Below are 16,622 nucleotides of genomic sequence, written 5' to 3'. Positions count from 1 at the left end.
CTGCATTCTACATTCTCTTCATCAACGAATCTTGTTTAATCATAGAACGCCATTCATGTGTATTATTTTATTTGAATTTGATGATTAGAACCACCGGTTTCTCATCAAACCCGGGTGAAGGAATTCTACAAGAAAGAAAGATCCTACTTTTATCCACCTGTTTCCTCTGTATTAGAATGTACGAGTTTTGGAATAATTGTGTAATCGTTGCAGTTTCATTGACTAACGGCGTTCTTTTTTTTTCTTGCAATATTACTTTATTATCAAATCAAATGTTGTTATTTCTCATTTCTAGAATTATCGAGAATAGTAAAGTTGCGAAGACTTACTGTTATAACACATATAACCTAGGTATGTGATATTTTATTAAATAATTTGTGCATCTTAGTGAATAATATGGCAGAGTTTACATAAGTGGTACGTATGTCATTATAATATTTTGATAAAATATTGTCATCATAAAAATATACATTTACGTGTAATTTTATGTGTGTATATATATGTATGTATATTATACGTATAACGTAGTAAAGAGTTCGTTATCAATACGAGTTATTTTTCTTCACTTGAAATATCTTATACACGTATACATACAATATGTTTAGTATTATATTATGTTATTATTATCGAAACTGTCGAGTTATTAGTATACATAGTGTGCTAATAAATACAGCGGTGATTCGTGAACGTTGTCTGTATGATTCTTATATTCATCGTGTGTAGATAGAAAAATGTGAACACGTGAAAATACGTTCGTATATCTACAGTATTGCCTTGGGCCAGGCAGCCAAGACAAAGGTTTCGATCTCACATTCGTTCACTCCTCGTAAAATCCTGAAGAATCCGTTTTCACCCCAATGCTTACCCCAGGAATTGGCCACGACCTGAGGAAACGATAAGAAGCATACGTGAAATTCAAGAGAACCGATTTTCAAATACAACACGCGTTTCATTTCTTCAATAAGCGCACCAATTCAGACTGGTAAGTCTTATACCTTCGATACACAAGGTGTGGCTTTATCACCTCAAAAACGACAAAACCGATTCTGAAATCTTCTGACCATTCGGTTTAAAATTTTCACCAGATAAAGGAGAGTATCTAATATTGCCCGTTTTCGAAAACTTACCCAGTATTTTACCGGTGGTCCGTACGAAACGATTTCTTCGCCCCAACCGACTATTCTGACGGAATGATAGCTTGTGCGAGAATCTTCTACCGTCGGGGAATGCCTGTATATACCAGATTTGTAGACGAATAGATCGGGGTAGACTTTGATCGTAGCTGTAAAATAAGAAAATAGTTAAAGTCGAGTTCACAGGGCCGTTTGGATTTCACAGTATTTCCACGCACAGTCCCGACCTCTTGTCTGCAGGATATATTTACCTTGCACCGGTCCTGACTTATTCATCTCATGCATGATGTCCGTTTCATTTCCCAAACGATAGGCTGGGCCCATTTTGTACAATTCTTTCCTGGTCGAACCGGGCGGCCTTCGGCACTGAGTTTGGTCAAGAGTTATTCTTTTTGGGATTTTACATTTTCCGTTGACGCCCGTCCACGGATAACAATCTTCGTCTACCAGACTGCAACGAAAGTTAAAATCCAGGTTATTAATCAGAAGATTTATAATTTTCGTCGTACCATTTTACCATAATCGAAAAATATTGTTTTTGCTACTAAAAATTAGAATAAGTTTTATAGCTTGATAACCAGAAAATCTGGTCTGTGTTAATTATTAATTCATTTCGATTAGGGTCACTCGTATTATATTTCCTCATAATTCGATACTGGCACAATGAAAAATTGATGACACGGTCTTATTTGATGATAAAAATGTGGCAAATTAAACCAGCATATTCGACGTTGCAGTAGCAATATGATATTTACACTGAGTACAGATACTTGTGCCACATTTACTTGTACTTTCAACCATGTTCAACCCGTTATTACAACGATACGGATTTTTCTCTGTAGGATATTTTGGTAACATGACAGATGAAATTTTTCTCATCGCCAGAGATTCGGAAAAGTGAAAGAAGATCTCAGGCAGCCTCACCCATTTTTCTTAACGAAAATCCAGGCCCTGTCCAGGTAGCCGCCTCCGCATCCTTGCTGTCCTCGGTTGTTGCAGGACAAGAGATGCTGGGCGGAAAGCGCGACGACTTCTCGTCCCATGCTTATGATGCCGTAGCGATCGGAAGCGACGTCGACGGTGGACAAAGCCCACGAAGCCCCGCACCATTCTTGGTCTCTGATACCGCCGATCATGCCCCTCCATTTATTTCTGGAATCGAAGTATTTGGGAAGCTTGTCGGGGTCGTAGACTTCGCGAATCGGGATCATCTTGGTCACCTGTGAAATTTGCATGAAATTTTTGCTTCATTTCTCAATCAGCCGCGTGCTTGAAAAGTTTACTGGAAAAATTGTAAACGGAGCGAAATAATGATCGCGATAATAAATAACGCTCACGTATTCCGCGGGGTTCAACGTTCCCAGTCTCAACTTCATGCCCTCGGCGAGGGTTCTTCCCCAGAATTCGGAGTGGTTTTCAGCCCGCCATCCCAACCGATCACTTTCGTAATTCACAGCATCGATGATCTCGGGTTCCACCAAGCAACGGTTCGTCTCGCAAAGCATTTCCGGCTTCCTTCCCAAAGCTGAACATTTGCTAAGATGATAAAAAATTAGCGATCAATTGATTTCACGTGTTTCCCTTTATCCACGATGCTATACAGGGAAGAGGCGGACAAAATGGGCCCCGTATACAATCAAATGGGATTTCAAAAAATGCCGATTACACTTGAAATTTATTTTTAGACCGACGAAAAAAAAATTGCGTCGACGAAATTGGCCTAACGTTATTCCTCCCTTAGTGGGCATATTTTGCCCGCCTCTCCCCTTATATACCATATAATTAGTCAATTAGATAAATTACGGACACGTTGAAACATTTTCAATCGATCAACCTACCATTTGTTACAATTCTCCTTCGTCGAGTGTCCGTGACCGTAATATTTCCCCTCGTAGAAACAGCTGGCTGTAACGAAAAGCAATTTGTTATTGCTTAGAAAAGGTGTGTTTAAAATAACTAAATTTAATTCGTTCCCTATCAATGATGAGAATCCGTTAACAATCAACGGCATTTCTTTACCTCTGACACTTTTCGGTGGTCCAATGTCTACAGGCATCCCTTTGCAGTGGGACCAGTAATCGGGACAGCAATCTGAGGTTACATTTCGGTCGCAAAAATCGTCGCAGTAGCACAACGTCCCGACAATCGGAGCACTGCAGACGTCTTTACGCCCATCGCAGCATCGCAATGCCGGATATTGTGCACCGCAGTACGGCCCTGGCGGTAGGTCGGAAAAATCGGGAATGCCCTGCGCGTAGCTGAAGAAAAGCGTCAAGACGAACGCCCCGATGAACATCGTCAACGGAAAGTCGTTGTTCCTGCTTCGCGTCCTGGAACACGGATGTATTTTCAAATGAGTAAGGCTGTAAAACTACAGAACGTCCAAATATCGAGCCAAGTTCTGTGCCTCTGCAGATCGTCCGGCGAATCGGGTGCGGTGGGAAAATTTTTACTCCTCTGCAGTGACGAATTCGCGGTATTTCGAGTCGTTCGGACAACAACTACGTGCAAGGACGTCACGAGTATTTTTTTAGGCATGACTCGTACTGATTGTGCGCCTCAATTATCTCGATGAAATGACTCGCGTTGATGTTGCGAAAAAAAGGTAGAAAAGCCTCTCCCTTCCCTCCTTCCCTCCAACGGACAAGTAAATGTGCACCTTGGCACGTTTTCAGATATTTTTGCACATTTTTATTGCACGACCTTATTATGCGAGTTTCTTCTTTCTTTATGATTGTGGTTTTTTTTTTTTTGTTATCTTTGTTCAAGAATCCACCGACCGCGTTCAACAAGCTGCAGTAAACGCGGTGCATGTGATCGTTGTAAGCTGTATTTATAAATGAAAAGGAAAAAAAGAAAATGTGAAAGTAAGGTGGTAAAAATAAACTGCAAATCAGGGAGGGTAAATATATCTGATCTAATTCGTTGCCTTTCGCTTTGACGTGAAAGTGCGTGTTAAAAAATACTGCGTACATCCGTGATATGAACAATTATCCCCTGCGGGCTTCGAATTTATTTGACTTTTGTTAGTTTACGTTATAAGATTTCGCTTTCGCTTATGCGTGGTGAAAAATGCATCTCTTCCCGGTCAGACGGGATCAAACTGCTCAGTTCGGAAACTTGAAAAATTAACTTCGCTCTGTGGCTATGGTAATATGTGACCTCAAAGAATCGTTCCATTCCCCCTGCAGCCAAGGAAAACTGTTTTCACATCTCACGGGTTGTCTATTTTCTATGCCGACAAACGATCGCCATCAGCAGGTTAATTTCCGTGAAAATAACCAAGGGATTACCCAACTCTCGAGAATTAGAAACTGAGTTATATGTACGCACAGAAATAAAGTCTGCAAATATACCTTTGCTGCCTGTAATGTCTCTTATTTCTCTTAACGATCAGGATTTTTTATTTTTTTTTTATCTTTTACACACGCTTACGCAGACCCGTTTCATCCTGCACCGACTCACGCTCATAGTCGAGGACTATTCATTCATGGCTCATTCGCCGAAACGGTCGCATCATCGTCCATTGATGGATTACGAATCTTCGTAGCATGCACGTATTGTGCGTAAATTTTCGCACAGCCACGTCAGTTCCGCGCAATCTGCGGCATAATTCCACCACGCAAATTCCGGCTTACAACCAGTTCCAACAGCTGATATTCCGGCTGAATATTTTCGCTCGCATTATCGTCTCGGTCAATAAATAAAATCGATTTTATCGAATCACGCACCGACCGAACTGAGGAAATAAAATTTGACGTTAAAAATTCCCGTTCGATACATTGACTCGCCTTTTCACGTGTTGGGGATATTTTTAACAGAGATAAATATTTTACACCTTCAAGAGGTTTCAAATTTCCTGCGAACAATATCGCCCGATTACTTACACACATTGCCGCAATTGCTGCAAGCAGAACGGCGAGCGAGCGCGCTTATCTTAAATTTAAATTCTCCACCGCGGTTTAATTCCCAAGCGTTATGTCACCCGCCTAACTTTACTTGTACAACAGAGAGAATTTAGAACTCGTCCAAGGTCTGGCAGATGTGCATGCCGCCGTTCCGTTTGACCCGTCAACCTGATGTTTATACTCTTATTCTCGGATCTTCCGTAGACGAAATTTCATTGCAAAAAGCTCCCGGTCGCTTTTAAATATGTGAACATAGAATCACTCCCGATTTTCCACAGCATCCCCCTCCTGTCGGAAATTGTCGTCACAAGACAAACACGTGCCGAGGAAATATGATTCATAAAACGATGCGAGCTGTTCGCGCTTTTCAATGACGCACAAATATATGCAGAAAGCTGAACCGAGACACGGCAAAAATTTTGTAATTTGAATTATAACAAGCGTATATATACTCTACGAGTATTTACGTACATACAACAGTCATTTCGCGTAAATGGTGTGTGACATATTTGCGCTATGAATAGTCCTACGTGTCACGCACTCCGTTGTACAGCTACTCCGCTAGGTTACTATTCTGCAATTGTGCAAATATTTTCATAGAATCTATTCACCGGGACGAGAAAAAAAAAAAACATTTACTACGATTTTTTCTAACTATCAGTATTTTTTTTTTTTTTTTTTAACTATCTTGGGCATAAATATTCAACACGAATAATCTTGATGTACTAATTTCAGGTCTGCACCAAGCGGGATATGTCAGAGAACCAGGTAAAAAAAATTAAAAACATAGAACCTATCGTTATTATTTATACAGTGTTTCAATTAATCGTTCAATCGCTTCCGATGACGTCGGTAATTTGATAAAAATTGTTAAACTCAGTAATGTGTCCCATAAAAATCTCACGCCTCGATTCAAACAAGGGAGGTAAAAAAAACGAATATTTAATATCGTGTTGTACACAAGCGGCATGGCACAGATGAAACAGTTTTTATCAGTGAATACTCGGTGTTTGAGTTCTTGCTGTGTATTAAAATCGTTTCAGTTTATCTGAGAGCATCAAATGTACCGTGTGACCCATATTGTGCAACATATTAGTCCCCGTAAGAATTTCGTTTACATATTTACACAAAGCATGTAGTACACGTGGTATTGTTATACGTATGACTACTATACGTAAATTTTCAAGGTGCGATGCGTAGCGGCGTGGAAAAGATTAAGGGGGGAAACCAGTTTAGACCGATCGAAAAATCGTCTTTTTTTTTTATTGCACGAATCGTTAGTATAACTATTCAAGAATATGTGGTCAAAATTTCAAAGCAAAATTCCCATTAGTTCGATTGCAATGAGCACTTAAACGATCGTTATCTCTCAGTCACTCGGTTCGGTGATTCATTTTTGAATGGGAGTGAAACTTTAGAGACAAGTCATGAATTAAGACGCGATAATTGGGAAATGTGAAAATCTGTACTCTTTTCGGTCAAACTGGACAACTAACGGTTTTGAGGTGAGAAAAAGGAGAAGTATCGATATGCGATATCTATCTGCAACAACGCGAAGAAGGCATCGAGAAAATACTTAGCTCGAATTTTTCAATACCATGGCTTGTGTGCAAAAACGGTTTTTAGCGAAAGAGAGCTCACCCGCTGTGCTGAAATTGTATAACGCTAAAGTCGTTGTAGCAGAGTGAAAATAAATGAATTCCGAAGCGGCGTATCGCACGTGTAACGCGTTAGTATCTTCCGGCGACCATGGTTTCGGCTTTCGAGAACGTATTTCGATCCGAGATTATTATGCGTGCGTCGGTTATAGGGGGGAAAAAATGTATCCCGAGGTATTTCAGGTCAGTACAGAAACGACTTCCGAGTTTCTCTCGAGAGCCGTGAAAATCGCGTAAAAGAGTTATTTGCGGACATTCTGCACGTGCCTTCGACGAGCTGTGACCGATCACCCAATTTCCTTTATTACATTAATACAGCCTTGCAATTTTAGAACAGCATTGAATTGAGCGGTACTGAATTCTACGTGCACTGTTAAAAAAAATCTAACCGAACGTAATGTCCCAACAGATCCATTTTGTATTTGTGTTATTTGATACATTTCTGTTAGTAAATGTGACATAAATTTTTGTAATTTTAACGTTCAAATCGTTATTTGTACTTTTTCTTTCAGTTTGTAATATTGGGAAATTTTTTTTTTAACCGTGTAGAGACTGTGCAGGAAGATACGCAAAGTCGTTCGAATCGTTTCCATTCTCCACCTAATTCCTAATATCAATGCTCCGTTGTAACAGCTCACTGGGCAGATAACCAGCTGAACATTCATATTTTTTTTTCTAGATATTCATCTGAGATAATGCTACTTGAGATAATGAAACTTGAACATTTGTTAACGCTGCGAATTCTTCCTCCCAAAGTAAACGAAGGTTGACCTAAAATCGACACCTATTATCAATATTCCAAACTAAGAATAAATTTGATAAATCAGGTATCGATGTTTGGCGAATCAAACTCCACTCAAACTATTTTTCACCGATCCACAGCAGAATGAGAAAATAGTACGCCTAACTGTGAGTAGCTCGAAAAAATTGTCTTTATCGCATTTTTTCACTCGTTCAACTTTGCCATCGAATTCGGATCAACCCTGCAACCGTACCAGGTTGCAATATTCCGAGATCGTGCCAAAAGCGTCGGGCGATCACAGCACGAAGAAAAATCTTTCTTGTTGAATCATCGGTCGAACGAGTATAAGTATAGCGCGATTCTAGGAGTATTTAAAATAAGCGAAACCGTGCTACGAGGCGATCGGCTAATAAACCAGGTTCCCCATGCGGCTTCTTCTCGCAGATCTTCGCCCACTCGACGTTCTTATATCGGCTTATTGTTAGCAGCGAAGACTTGGCAGGCGATCGCCGTGGACTTGCCAATCCTACGCTTTCGTAGGATGACTTATTTTCCTGAGTTTCGATCGCCGCTCGGCTCTCCGTTTCGACGATGCTCCGCAGACACAGCTAGAAGCGTTTTCCGGATACTTATCGGATCCTCTTCCTCGAGTCTAAACATACCGCGGACTGTTATCATCGAATTCCGCCAGCCGATTGATAGCCATTGGTTCGTCAATTTCGAGCTGACGATTTGCGAGTCGTTGTACATCGTTTCGGAGAAATTTGATTGCGGACGTTTCTGTCTGACCTATAACGGTTCCAGCCTCGTCGGCAAACTTAAACTCTGTGCTTTCTGAATTTCTGCAGGGTTTCGTAATTCGTTACGTATCTGTATTAATTATTTAACGACCTACAAATTATTAGCTAAAGTTGAAATTAAGTAGCGTGCGGTCAGTTTATTTCTCTATTCTCGTTCAGTTCTCGTTCGTTTCAATCAAAGAGACACTGTTGATGAACAATTTTTATTTTTAGTTATATTTCCTGGTCGTTTACCAAAGTCGTTAAGCTCCACGGCTAGATAAGTACAATTGTGATTTCGCCGCTCGTAAGATTGGATCAGATTCGACTATCTTCGGCTGAGAAAAGACGATGAGACGTCAATTTTATTGAATTTAAAGTACAGGAATTTTCATAGCGCAGAGGTTGAATTGAAAATAATGAAGCGACCCTCGCTTCGTTCCGGAAGTGGTTATACTAAGCGTATTGAAATTTGCGATAGCCTGCATGTACAGATTGCATATTATAATAATTCCGATGAAACTTAGCGGACTGGAAAATCGTCCATAAATTTATTTCGTAGCTTTTGTTCCTGAGAAGCCTCAACAAGCTCGCAACTTTGTTTGCATGATGATTCTCGCAGCTCGTCTTTCGTCGACCAAATGATGTGTATACCTGTATCTAGGAGAGAAAATTCGTGATTCAATTGCAAGTAGGGCAGACGGACGACGGATTCGTTGAATCTAATGACGCCCGGTCAATTAAAATAAGGATTAATATATATCCAGGCACAGGGAAGACAAATTTACTCTTGTAACCAGGTCAGTTATTTAACCCCAATGTATAGGAGACGCGTAACGATGCACCAATTACACGTTTCATAAAGTTAAACTCCCATTTTGCGAGTGACGACAAAGGCTATAAAAATCAATTACTCGAGTACGACTGTTTTCGGGCCATATTTCGTCGTTGCAGCAGCAGTAGATGCATAATTTGCAGTTTAGCTGCGTCTAATTAAATATTAAAATGACGCCTCGACATCTTTATACAAATACCACGCCGCAGCGTAAAACGCAAAGTTTGGGATGCTGCGACGCAACATCTAGATTGACACGCGGTAATTAGGATCGCGGAAGAATCCTTTAAATCCGCAATTTATGCCCGACCGCGCGTGTTCTCTCGAAGAACAAGTCATTACACGAGTCATTACCGCTGTGCATTTTTGCATATCATCCATTGATCGGCGTCAGGGTGACTAAGGATGAGGTAAACTCGTGCTTATGCTATTAACGGCAATTGTCGGATATTTCAGGAATGTCCGAGTGTTTTCCACCCGTCGATTCAGCGTTCCTACGGAATTCCTTGAGCGTTAAACAAAACCGCGAGGAATCGTAAAAAAACCAGCGTGGAGTCGATTTAAATCTTTTTCTTTCTCTCTGCCTCCTTCTATTCCTGGCATATGATAAATCGCTCTCATCGGCAGGATTCTTGATTTACGTGTTCACGTTTTACCCCGAGAATTGGCCAGTGTGCAAATTCGTTGACGCCTGATGCCTCTACAGTGTCGGTCACGAGACTCACCGATCTGTCCGCACGTTTTCACAAACGATTTGCCTACAACTTAAATTGCTATCACAACGTAGCACGTGATGACACGTAGGTGTTTCTACAATTGCTTACCGGGCGGTAAGTATTTGCGCGGCTGACGAACCGATTCTATTCTCCACGGTTCTTATTTCCAGACCAACGAACCAACTGCAGTGTTTTCGTCATCCCGTTCGCTGCTTTGTAACCGATGCAGTACAGTTACATTTCCGAGACAATCGCCTGATGATAAAACAAGATAAAATCTGAACCAAACAAGAACCTTGTGCAAACGAATCTTTACCGCAACTCTGCATCGCAGAAGGGTCACAGTTCATACTTAGTTTCAGAGACTATTTATTGGCAAATCGAGGCTAATGTGAAAAAATTTAATTGGATAGTTCATTTTATTGTTGTAAAGTTCTGCATGTACGAGTAGAATTTAATGCTAAACAAGTAGAAGTTTTGGGTGTAGATTACTCAAAGCGTATAAAGTATGTAATCACAGTCCATTTTCTTTTTTCGCTACTGTTTTTCTTTTTTTTTTTCTGTTACTTCTTTCCTTCGCAACAGAAAGCTTGGCGTCTGGCGGCAAGCTGAGAGCTATTCCGGTGTTAAATCACGGAGTGTTCGGAAATTGACTACGCGCATAAATAGTTCTCTATTTTCGAACTGAATAATGTGACGCTGGGTTCAACAAGTCGTATATACAAGAACGTTTGTTTACTTAATGTTAAACGCCACTTACCGAATAAACTAAGAAGATTATCTGTATCTTTTTCTCTCTCTCTCTCTCTCTCTCTCTCTCTTTTTGAGCTGTAATATATGTGTGTATAATAATATGTATAACGCACGGTGGGTAATCAACGTCGGTGGAAATCATTCCTCGGATGATTAGGCAAAGTGTATTTAGATACCGAAATGTTTGATTCATTCTTGAGCTTACGTTCCGGTTTCGTGTATGTTGCTAATTATTATTCGACGATTAAATCTATCGACTCGCTCGCAATTTAATCGCGGAATTTACGAGCCAAGCTGCAGTTTCAAATATCTTTTCAATCAAGTTTCAAGCCCCCGTGTGACGCCTAGCCACGCACGTTTCTATACACAGTGTTAGTGCTAACGATCAGGCGGTCGAATGAAAACCTGCCGTTAATGAATCTGTCTATAAATGGGTCAAGAACGCCTTATTATGCACCACGATAAACGACTATCGATATCCACTCGTGACTCGGTTCTAGCGTCATCTGATATCGCGTAACGTAGGTATTTAAACGACGGTAAGTCACGAGAAGATGAAATTTCTCCGCGAGAAGATAACATGCAGTTCTCGCGATGATTCAGAGCCTTGATTTACGAGCAATGCACGCCGCGTTATGTACATAAATGCATACATACATACCTATATCATCGTATTATACTAATTTATCCCGCCTGCTGGCGTTCCAGTCATTTGTTACATTTGAATTACTATTACTAGGCAATTATGTTACGTAAATTGGTATATTGTCGGTTGTAAAAATTATTCCTGGAACAACATTCCCCTGTGGTAAATTTATTGTTAGTATTTTTGTGACTTGTAACCGCTCCGGGATTCGTAGGGCTCGTCTCCTCTGACGGGGTTACGTCATGTATCAGTTGCTCAACTTCAGTGCTTCTGTCAACGGCCAGCTATGTAACCTTTGTTACGGTAGAGCTATATTTCAATCACGTTCCGTAAAACATTTTATAACCGAACAACGTGTCACTCGATTCATTCTTTCATTATAATGCGCTTATTTTTATTCTGTTATTCAGTCGTGTTTTTCACGTGTGTTATCCGTTCATCACGCGTAGATCCGACCGTTGTTATATTTGCAGAAAAATTTTCGCCATTCCCATTTTGCCGATTCGGAATATCGTTAGACGAACCTTTCGCACCTGATAATATGTGTTTCTAGACGAGTTTTGGCGTTAGGTGAATATCATGAATACAAATTACTTTGTCGCCGCCGTCTCTATAAAATTTTATGCGAATCCGCACGTGTGCGAAATTTCTACTGGATTTAATAGCCATGAAATTAAATATCAACCGGTTCCGAACTTCTTCTTTTCGTCTCTGCAATTATTCGATTTTGTTGCTGGAAAATACGGTCCTCAGCTCCGCGAGTCCTCGCGTCATTGTTTCACTTTTCGCGTACAACTTGAGCACCGTAAACTTTTTCATCGCCATTCACGAATCCTAAGAATCGTCTGACCATCAGTGTAAAGGTAAGATTTATTACCACACCCAAGGTAAAATTCTACCGTGTTTTGGCTGTTAAAAAAATCTTGATTCCAGTAAATCGAAGGAGATGCAAAAATTTAGAAAGAAGCAAACGTGTCCGACGGAACAATTTCAGTGGTAAAAAGTCATCGTTGAAATTTCATGGCGCTCGGGGAGTAGATCAAACTCAAAAACCCGTTACGACGAGTTGAGGTCGCGTAAAATTTCAAGTAAGTATTTCGAACGAACTTTCTCACTTTGCGGAAATTTCTTGAGCCACGTCGCAATTTAACACTCATATTTTATTCGTACTTGAGGCATTTCGCTCTCTCTCGATACACCTCGACGAATTTATCCATTCAACCGACACCTCTTTTATCACTTGTCTACCTGTTTCGACGCTGTTATTGAACGAGCGTCTCTTAGAACCCGCCAAATCGGAACATGCATCGGACGCGAGTTCAGGTCACACGGCCACTTCTTAAAATACAATCTATGCCCCGATCCGCGAATCGAGTCTAATTCCCTGGCCGATCTCCATATAACCTCCAGATAGCCATTAGCTGAGATCTCATAATCGAATCGCTGACCTTAACGCGATCCTCTTTAAATGTCGGATCGGAAGGCTTACAGTCGACTCCGTCGTTCCGGATGCCGCGATCAGCCCGACACAGATATTGCTTTTCATACCTGTCCAATATTTAATTTACCAGTTTCGAAATGTCAATGTCACTCCGTGCCCTATTGTGGAGCTTACACAACTGCATCGAGTCTTTTCGCAGAGCGCATTCCGCATTACGGAGACACTCGATACACCGCGGCTTATCGCATAACTTTCGAATGCCAACTTTGCAAGCCGTGATAATAAAGGGAGAAGGACTGGCCAGCTCGTCTCGCTGGCTCTGTTATTTATTATGCTCTCACTAATTCATAGTGCGATAGTGCGAAACTGCGAACCGGTTTCGGGAGATTGGCTGTGGAAAAAGGCGATAATTTTTATCAATTTCGTTACGAGATAGTCGTCCGTTGACCGTAATTTATCGAACTGTCGTATTGTTAAACCACGGATTAGATGTTTAGGAAATTATGAAAATAGAAAATACTGGAAGTTGAACGAAAGCTTTTGTATCGCTTTGAAGTAGTTTAAAATCTAGTTGATAATTCATTTGATCTCGCTCTTCGATGGCTGTTTCAATCGCAATATAGCTATTTTTTTGAAATTTATCAAAACAGTTGTTTTCATAAAAAGTTGGCATCGATGAATATTTAATATTTCAACATTGCATCGATATCGATTATGATCAACAAATAACAATATCTAATTGATCGCTGATACGAGAAAAAAAATCTGTTCCAGTGATTCGGTAGAATACAGTATTCTGCATAAAATGCAGAAATCGATCGAATCGACTGGATTTTCAACCATTTTGAAGTGATTTCAAGCAATTTGAAGCGAAGCATCGACATTCAAGCTTTTGCTTGTAATTCTTGTACATACCATTTTTATATTTTCAAAGACATTTTTGTAAATTATGAATATAATAATGTTATAAACAGATATTTAACGTACGACTATCTCGTAATAAAATTAATTAAAAGCATCGATGTTTGGCCAACCAATCTCGATATGCTCTGCAGTCATATCGGCGGCAAAATTACGCTGCGAAAGCAAGCTTCTAGAATACTGCTTCGTTGTAGCAAGCGTGAAGTTGCTATCGGTTTTCGGATATTTAGGCGAAAGATAACGGTGATAAATAGCACGAGATAAACGTCATGTAAATGTAGACGAGAAATGGGGTAGCAAAAAGGAAAAAAGTGGAATAAATCGTGCAAAAAATGTGATATTTGTGAAACGTGAAACCGCCTTCGTAAAAATTGTACCTACAAAATATGGTCGTGATAAAAAGAACGGAAGTTAACCGACGAAATACAGGTTGTGATCAAACGTTACGTTGCTGATTTAGCAAAATTGCCGCACTATGAATATACCGTTATCAGCGGGAACGGAAGAAACTAAAAATTGACGCGACATAGTTAATGAATTGTATATAACCTTTCCAACCCCAGATACATTGGATACAGAAAGTATAAATATTCTAAAATTTCCGTTATTCTCTCAGTTCAAATATTAAACAGAAAAAAGTGACTTTTGCAAATCGATTCTATAGCTCATTCTGTATTTCAATAATACGTTTGTTGTTTATCAACATTGCATAACAATTCTCCGATAAATTACTAACACGAGAAAGTTCGAGATCTAATCAACAAGCTGTCACTTCTGGTTTTCTGCGCCAGAATTTTGTGCAAAATAATGTAATCAGTGCCGATATTCGAATGAAAAGTGATACGCAACACGTGCGAAAGATCGATAAACAGTTTTGTTATTCCCATTATATCGAAGAAGTAAAGACGATAGAAAAATGAACAAAAAAAAAGAAAACATAAAACACTTTAGCCTAAGTTAAAGACTAGATTAATTTTAAAGATAAAAGAGAAACGCCAAAGTGATGAAAAAAAACAAAATGAGAGACAATCAAGACAAACGGGATAAAGATTACTCACATTGCGATTCGTGGTGACGGAGGTCTTCTTCACCGATGCAAAAACCTCGATTCGTTCGATCGGCGAAAGTGAAAATTGGTCGTGAAATTGATTAACATCAATTGGAAAATCGATGTACTATTCGAAGTGATTTTCACGCATGAAAACGAGTATCCCTTCGGTTCGGATCGATGTCGCAAAAAGGTTGGTCACCGAGGATTCGAGTTTGGTGAATTATCTGTGGCAAGCCGAACGTTTCGACGTTTGAAAGGATCGTTGCTGGCCGCTCGAAAGCGCGCGCCTCACTGCGTCCGCACCGTATCGCCGCGCTATTACGATTTGACTTTGGCTTACGCTATCCTAACCGAACCAACGAATGAGTGGACTCCGCAACTCGTTTAAAACAACCTATCGCCGCACGCAAGAACGCTAATGTTACACTTTAGAGTTCCGCGGATCCGACCTCTGGCGCTTTGTATCTTTATCCCTAATTACCCGAGCCAGGCACGCGAGCTCCAATTTTCCCGTCCTTTAACCGAACGCCGATCCTTCGATCACTCCGTTTCTTACTCCCGATTTCGAGACAAAATTAAGAAGCCTCACAACGAGAGAACAAAGTCGTTGAATCGACCGAATGTGCGGTCACGGGTGGCAAGATGAATATTCATTTGCGTAGATTCAAGATCTGTTGGTCTAACAAAATGTTTACTTCATTTAAATAGTCCAGCCAAATATTTTGTTAGACCGACAGATATTGAATTAACACGAAAAAATATTCACTTCGCCACACGTGACCGCACATTTTGTCGGTTCCACGAATATTTTCTCACACTTAATTTTTGCGGATTCATTCAAACAATTTACAGTGACATAAACTAAGCGTTAAGCTCGATGAATCCGGTTACTTGATTCCATTGATGACCCCCGATTGGCATTCTCAAAAGAAATGACCTGTTCGTTTTCAGGTTCCGGCTTGATTATTTGTCTGACGAAAATTTCGTGGGCGTGAAAATTGATTTCTTGAAAAAAACACATAATCATTCTCGTCATATTCAAATTTATAAACTACGAATTTAGACACATTTTTCGGCAAAAATGTTGACTGATACGCTGATCTCGTTTGGTTAAATTGCAATTAAAAACCTTCGTTTGCAGATGACGAGAACTGATCAGCGTCAAAATACTGTTTTTTTTTTTTTTTATATGTATCATTCAAAGATGTGTTTATCGAGCTATCATTTGATGGTTACTCATTCCCAGGTGAAACGAAGGACTAACCAGTTTCTAAACGAAACGGTTTTGACCCTCTCGCGTAGATAACGAGTTTATAAGTACGCATCGAGATCCGACTACTAATACTAGAGAATTATAATTCAGTGAGGCAATCCTCACAAAACGGAGTAAAAACAAAAGTCATAATCGGTATAAATAATCGTAGAAATTTTTTTTTTTTTTTCACCCTATGAGCAGAAGATGTATATCACTTTTATATTCCAAACGTGTCGTTATTGTAAGCAGCCGACTGGTTTTTACCCGGTGAAAAAAATTGCAAACATTTCGTACGCGGAGTAATTAGTGCGACCACTTATGAATCGGCACGAGCCTAGAGTCTCGAATTTTTCCATTTACCATATTAATCCGCTTAAATGTCAGCCAAAATTTATCTCACGCCCATTTGTAATTCATCTATTAAATCAGAGTGTGTAATAAACGGTTCATTATCAGACGCACGCTTGTAGAAAACTGACATATCTGCTCTTAAAGACGACACAAATAACCTGCGTAGAAACACGCTATCAAATTTCGATATCCGATTGCTGTGCCGAGATACCTGGCGAGAAGTTATTCAAAGTCTCAAGTGGCAATGCGCTGATTGTTCTTACCACTCGATGCAAACTGCATCTGTGCAGTCGGGCCGATAATCTCGTTTTGTAATCGATTTCCGGGAACGGAGAAAGATATCTGATAGAATTGCGACGTTGTCATATAGAACCGAGAGTTTCGTTTTCTTCGTGATTGACATCACGGTCTGTTGACTTAAGATAAGACACGA

General features: G+C 40.1%; 1 protein-coding gene across 1 annotated transcript; it reads right to left on the bottom strand.

Moving 5' to 3' along the window:
* Positions 1–261: 261 nt before the first annotated feature.
* LOC124213535 (uncharacterized peptidase C1-like protein F26E4.3) lies at positions 262–14,918 on the bottom strand. The gene is made up of 8 exons (XM_046614912.2): positions 14,591–14,918; positions 3,153–3,463; positions 2,972–3,038; positions 2,471–2,669; positions 2,058–2,353; positions 1,385–1,584; positions 1,128–1,282; positions 262–884 (listed from the first exon to the last, which is right to left on the bottom strand). Coding segments are annotated over exons 1-8 (1,353 nt in total). The 5' UTR covers positions 14,593–14,918; the 3' UTR covers positions 262–761.
* Between the last annotated feature and the right edge of the window lie 1,704 nt (positions 14,919–16,622).

This window comes from Neodiprion pinetum, chromosome 3 (assembly GCF_021155775.2).
Source record: "Neodiprion pinetum isolate iyNeoPine1 chromosome 3, iyNeoPine1.2, whole genome shotgun sequence".
In the NCBI taxonomy this organism is placed as follows: domain Eukaryota; kingdom Metazoa; phylum Arthropoda; class Insecta; order Hymenoptera; family Diprionidae; genus Neodiprion; species Neodiprion pinetum.
The sequence above is the reverse complement of the archived record's forward strand: the minus strand, read 5'-3'. Positions and strand labels throughout refer to the sequence as shown.